Below are 5,470 nucleotides of genomic sequence, written 5' to 3'. Positions count from 1 at the left end.
CAAGGGGGCCTGGTGTTCACCAGAAATCCTGGCATCCAGTTTATTGAGTGAGGGGCCTGTGACGATTTGTTAATCTAATGAATAATTGATTTGTTAAATCAAATAAAAATTTGTGTGTCAGATTGGTCGAGACGCTACAGCTTATTTTTTTGCTTTCAGAAGATGTATAAAACTCAATTTCCAAAAAAGTGTCCCTTTATGACTGGTTTTGTCATCCAAGGTCACATATGTATATTCTTGTTTTGAAAGTTTTTTGTCATATCAATGTCACATTAAAGTAGCAAGCATTACAATATTTTACTGACAGATACAAATACAGTATGATGGAAAACCACCCAAGTGCCAGATAATGATTTGTAGCTGTTACGCATGAGGTTGTATTGGTGTCTTTTTTTCCTTTTTGATGTTGTTCTCTTTCCCGTCATTCGTCTCTCCTGTCCTGTTTCTCACAGGTTGCCCCGCCTTAATTGGACGTGCCACCAGCGTGCGTGGTGATAGGTGGCGAGGAGCACTGGCATCTTGATGAGCAACACCCGGGTGGGGCGTGAGAGAGCAGAATCTGTTGTTCATCTTGTTGGACGTTGTTGAGACGGTGTTATCGTATCTTGATTGTAAGATTAGTGAAAGTCTGTGCGAACCATTGAAATTGCTTACTGTTCTCTCCCTCACATTCTTTTTTTTCTCTCCTCTCCTTCATTGAGTGTTTACTGACCACTTATGTTGATCTGATAAGTTTGGCTTATGAACGCTGTAGGGGCTAGGTGCCATTTATTTTGGACATGTTTTTCTCCTGTTTTTGGATTAGTTAAGGAGTAAGGGAAGTGCTTGTATTACATTTAGTTTTGGGTTAAGGTAGTTTTATTTGTTTATTATTTTGGCCTGGCCTAGCCCTGACGTTTTTTTCGCGTTCTTGCTCTTTGTGTGAACCGCTTATGAAACAGATCGTTTTTCCTTTTCCTCACAATAAAAGAAAAGAACCCGGAAAGGTTTTCTTAAAAGTACCTGTGGACTCTTTTTTAATGTTTCGCCCCTGAACCCTAGAACAAATTCTACTCTAACTTGTTTGTCATTGGAAAATAAAACTGCCCCTGGTCACCCCTACTGTTCTGAAATCAGCACCACTCTGAATTTCGAACTTCAAAGTTTGGTTGAAGCATTAACTGCACTGTCTCCCCTGAGACGACACAGTGCCTTCCACCGCTGAAGATAACGTACAGTCTGAATACTGTTTACACCGATACTGTTGACATTGTGACGTCATCTCCATTAAGAATGCAGCAAGAGGCTGAAACAAGAAGTAATCTGCAAGTTTATGCGCTTCACGTGCGTCTTCATTATGCATGTGTTTTAACCTGTCAAGACTCCCAGTGAGTTGCTGGGGTTTTTTTTTTTTGGATGGTTGTTGTTGTGTTACTATAATGACATTTGGTTAAGTTGGGAAAGTTGCTTCTGGCATTTTGTGTATGAGCGAAAAAATGAGAGGTGAAAGTGTGAGAAAAAGAAACCAAGAACGAGTTAGACGGAAACAAAAAGAGAGTGTGTGTGTGTGTGTGCCAGCTATTTATCTTGAGGTCTGACTGGTGTCCGGTGTGGAGTGACAGCGTTGTAGTGAGAATTCAGGCAATGAAAGAAAACTACAAGGATACTGGTGCTTTATGCTGCACAGTACATAGGGAGCGGATGTTAAATGTTAACAGTAGTGCCTCTCTGAGTTGTATCCTGTTTAAAACTGTTTCTTACAATGCAGCTCTGGCTGGGATTATATCAGGTCAGGTTCAAGCTTACCTCAAAAGTCTTGTGAGCAATGTGGTCCAAGTGCAATTATAAGGTTTTACATTGTTGTTTTTTTTTATTTCTGCTTTGCAGTTCATTATTATAAATAAGTAAATAAGTGAATAAATCAAACACTTAGGCAATAAAATACATTATTATAATAAATACATATAATATTTTATATTATTATTATTAATAATTATAAGAATATTATAAGGTGCATTACAAGGCATAATTAATGCAATAAAACTACTTTTATAATGCATTATACAAAAAGGCCTATACAGACAGAATAAATCATATTATTGTTGAATGTATAAGTTACAGAGTTGCAATCATCACAATTACGCAAAATTTATTATGCAATATTTATTTAGCTTTGTAGCTTATTATCATAAAATAAAACAATAAACATAAAATAAAATAAGATAAATAAAACTATATATATATATATATGTGTGTGTGTGTATATATATTTGTTTTTAGTTTTAATTGTAGTTTACAAAAAGAATCTCTTATAATATTATTATAGCAATAGATTGTTTATTAATTTATTTAGCTTTGCAGTTCAATAATATATAATATATATAAATGGATGAATGAACGGACATTTTTAACAAATACGTCACAACTCAGCTGTTTTGTTGAGTGTCTTGCACTGTTGTATTTCTAAGAAAGTTAAGTGAACATTAATTCCATAGTTTTAGAAACTGCATTTTGTCCTTTGTTCCACCAAATTATTAAGGATACTTAAAGACTGATTAGTCAATGAATCATTCAGACAACCTTCTGAATACCTGCTTTTGAAAACACCGCCTTGCACATGCCTAGCTGCTGCTGAGTGGTGCACTGTGGGTAATTACCTGTCTGTAGGACGGGGTTCTGCTCTTGGGCTTGTTGCTGTTGTTACTCTTGAGCTGGCAACAGAAACGTAAAGCTGCCAGGTCCATCATTATGGAGGTGAGCGCCTCTTCATCATCTGGAAGGAACAAAGACAAGTTTATGCTAGGGTTTTCTGGGTGTTTTTTGCACATTGCTATGCAGTTGCTAAGGTGTCTTTGATGTATTTTTAGCTGGTTCAACAGTGCTCTAGTTCTTTGTTCACTGGTCCATGTCAACACAGTCCACCCTCAAGCTAAATGGTATTGTGGTCTCTAGACTCGGGTTCCTCCTTAAAGGGATAGTTCACCCAAAAATTTAAATTCTGTCATTAGTTACTCACCCTCACGTCGATCCAAACCCTTAAGACCTTCGTTCATCTTCAGAACAAAAGTTAAGATATTTTTGATGAAATCTGAGAGCTTTCTGACCCTCCATAGAGAGCAACGCAACTGACACAATCAAGGCCCAGAAAGGTAGTAAGGACATCGCTAAAATAGTCCATGTTACATTAGTGGTTCAACCTTAATTTTATGAAGTTACGAAAACACTTTTTTGTGCGCAATAAAAACAAAAATAATGACTTTATTAAACAATTTACCTAATGCACGGATCCAATATACTGTTACATATCTGAATGCTTTCTGTTCACGTTCTTCGTTCATCTTCAGAACAAAAGTTAAGATATTTTTGATGAAATCTGAGAGCTTTCTGACCCTCCATAGAGAGCAACGCAACTGACACAATCAAGGCCCAGAAAGGTAGTAAGGACATCGCTAAAATAGTCCATGTTACATTAGTGGTTCAACCTTAATTTTATGAAGTTACGAAAACACTTTTTTGTGCGCAATAAAAACAAAAATAATGACTTTATTAAACAATTTCTTATTTTCTGTATCAGTCTTTGACGTGTGTTCATGACGCATGCGTGTGTATTTTGATTTCATCAAAAATATCTTAATTTGTGTTCCGAAGATGAACAAAGTTCTTACAGGTTTGGAATGACATGAGAGTGAGTAATTAATGACAGAATTTTCATTTTTGGGTGAACTATCCCTTTATCCCATTTTTTTTTAACAAAAGTATGAACAAAAATATTGATTCTTGCCTTAAAAAACAGCACTAAAATATTATTTAAATAGACTGTTGCTTGATAAGATTCACTTACAATTCAGAAAATCTACTTAACACCATGTTCACGAGTTCTAGGAAAGTTGAATTTCTCTCACTTGGCTCTATTTTAGAGCCAAGTGCAAATAAGGTGTCTTTCGCACACTCATCTCAAGCAGTTCTTGAGTTTTGAACGACTATAATAGAAAGGTCCTGTTTGGATCATATTCTCATTCATATTTGTCATTTCATTTGAATACCAAGATGTCATTCAAAACAGCAGAACGGCACTCGATGTTCACGCAGTGTGTAGCACACAAACCGACCCACTGTTTCCTTTTGAGATTCTATCGGGGGTTTTCCATCACTGCAGACACAGACACACCCCTGACATATTTCCATAATAGTGCAGAAGTGTTCCTCTTTCTGTAGTGTGGCCAATGATGTAAACCAACAGGACACAGAGATAGAGCGAGCACACAGGGACGGACACGTGGCCAGACACAAGAGATCACTTTATATTAGCACTAAAGGCTTGTTCTGCTCCGATGCATTAAACTCTCGGCATGACAACTGCAGCGTTAGTGTGAGAGAGAATTTTAATAATGCAACAAACACTAAACAAGATTACAGCAAGTCTGAGCTTCAAAGAGCCACTCAACTGAAAAATCAACCAAGAAATTTGGAAAACAAAGAGGTTTTGTTTTAACATGCCCTTTGCAAAGCGAAAGCTAACAGGCTTTCTTTTTTACCCCAACAATTAACGGGAAACTTTTATTACAATACGTCAGATAAAAGCCTCAATGCTTTATCAGAAGGACACGGGAAGGTTTCTGCAAAGAACGTATTGAAGCAGCTCATGTGTGTCTTGAATTCATAACGGGATCACATGAAGAACGACTGCAGCAAGAAAAACACAAGAATATGAACACCAGAGGCAGCCTGTGAAACATTAAAATAGTCCACAAACTCAGCCATCATCGAAAGGGAAATGCTGGGGAGCAATCATGCAAATGAGCGTATCAGACATTAGCATATCAAGGGGCCCTAATGGGGCCAATTAAGCATGTCTTGTAATTACAGTCTGAGTGGAAGGTCAATCACCTTTGCTATCATGGGGAGGAGATAGTGGGAAAGAGAAAAGAGCTCTTGTTAATCTCAGGTGCCTATGTGCCAAATTATTTGCTCTATTTATGAAGCCTTTTAAATTTGGTAAGTCTGTTTGCATCTATCCTACAATATGATGACGAGTAAATGCTGAATGTGCTTTTTCTTTGAATTAGTCTTTACCTACACAGGCCCATACATACCATGAACTATAACTATATTAGTGTCCACACCAATGCATTATAGGTCTGTCCCTTTGAATGCTCAAACTCTTTAAAGCAGGATGGATTCTGATTGGCTGGAAAAAAGCATCCTGAAAGTGATTCCAACAACATTGTTCCCCTGTATTATTAACATTATTGTGGACTCTGCTATTTTTTTTCTCTTTTGTATTTAAAATGATTCTTAAAACTATATATTTGCCGTTATCGTTCTTGGCATAAACAGGCCTTAACTCGACAGACATCATGTCATTCTTAATCATAGTAATTGATCTTTATTAAAAAGGTAAGGAAGAGTGCCAGGACTGGTGGTGCATTTACAAAACATGCAGATCTGCTTTTACAACCACTATGATGAACAAATCATAAAAAATTAGCTA

General features: G+C 36.9%; 1 protein-coding gene across 1 annotated transcript in view; it reads right to left on the bottom strand.

The window, feature by feature from the left end:
• LOC107591272 (mitogen-activated protein kinase kinase kinase 3-like) overlaps window positions 1-5,470 on the bottom strand; it is a 57,322-nt gene that overhangs the window by 48,679 nt on the left and 3,173 nt on the right. Inside the window, exon 2 of the mRNA XM_016280387.1 lies at window positions 2,637-2,752. Coding sequence (XP_016135873.1) covers window positions 2,637-2,752 — 116 coding nt within the window. The remainder of the gene's footprint in view (window positions 1-2,636; window positions 2,753-5,470) is intronic.

Source organism: Sinocyclocheilus grahami, unplaced genomic scaffold (assembly GCF_001515645.1).
Source record: "Sinocyclocheilus grahami isolate Dianchi unplaced genomic scaffold, SAMN03320097.WGS_v1.1 scaffold139.1, whole genome shotgun sequence".
Lineage (NCBI taxonomy): Eukaryota > Metazoa > Chordata > Actinopteri > Cypriniformes > Cyprinidae > Sinocyclocheilus > Sinocyclocheilus grahami.
Note: the sequence above shows the minus strand (reverse complement) of the source record. Positions and strands in the feature narration are given on the sequence as shown.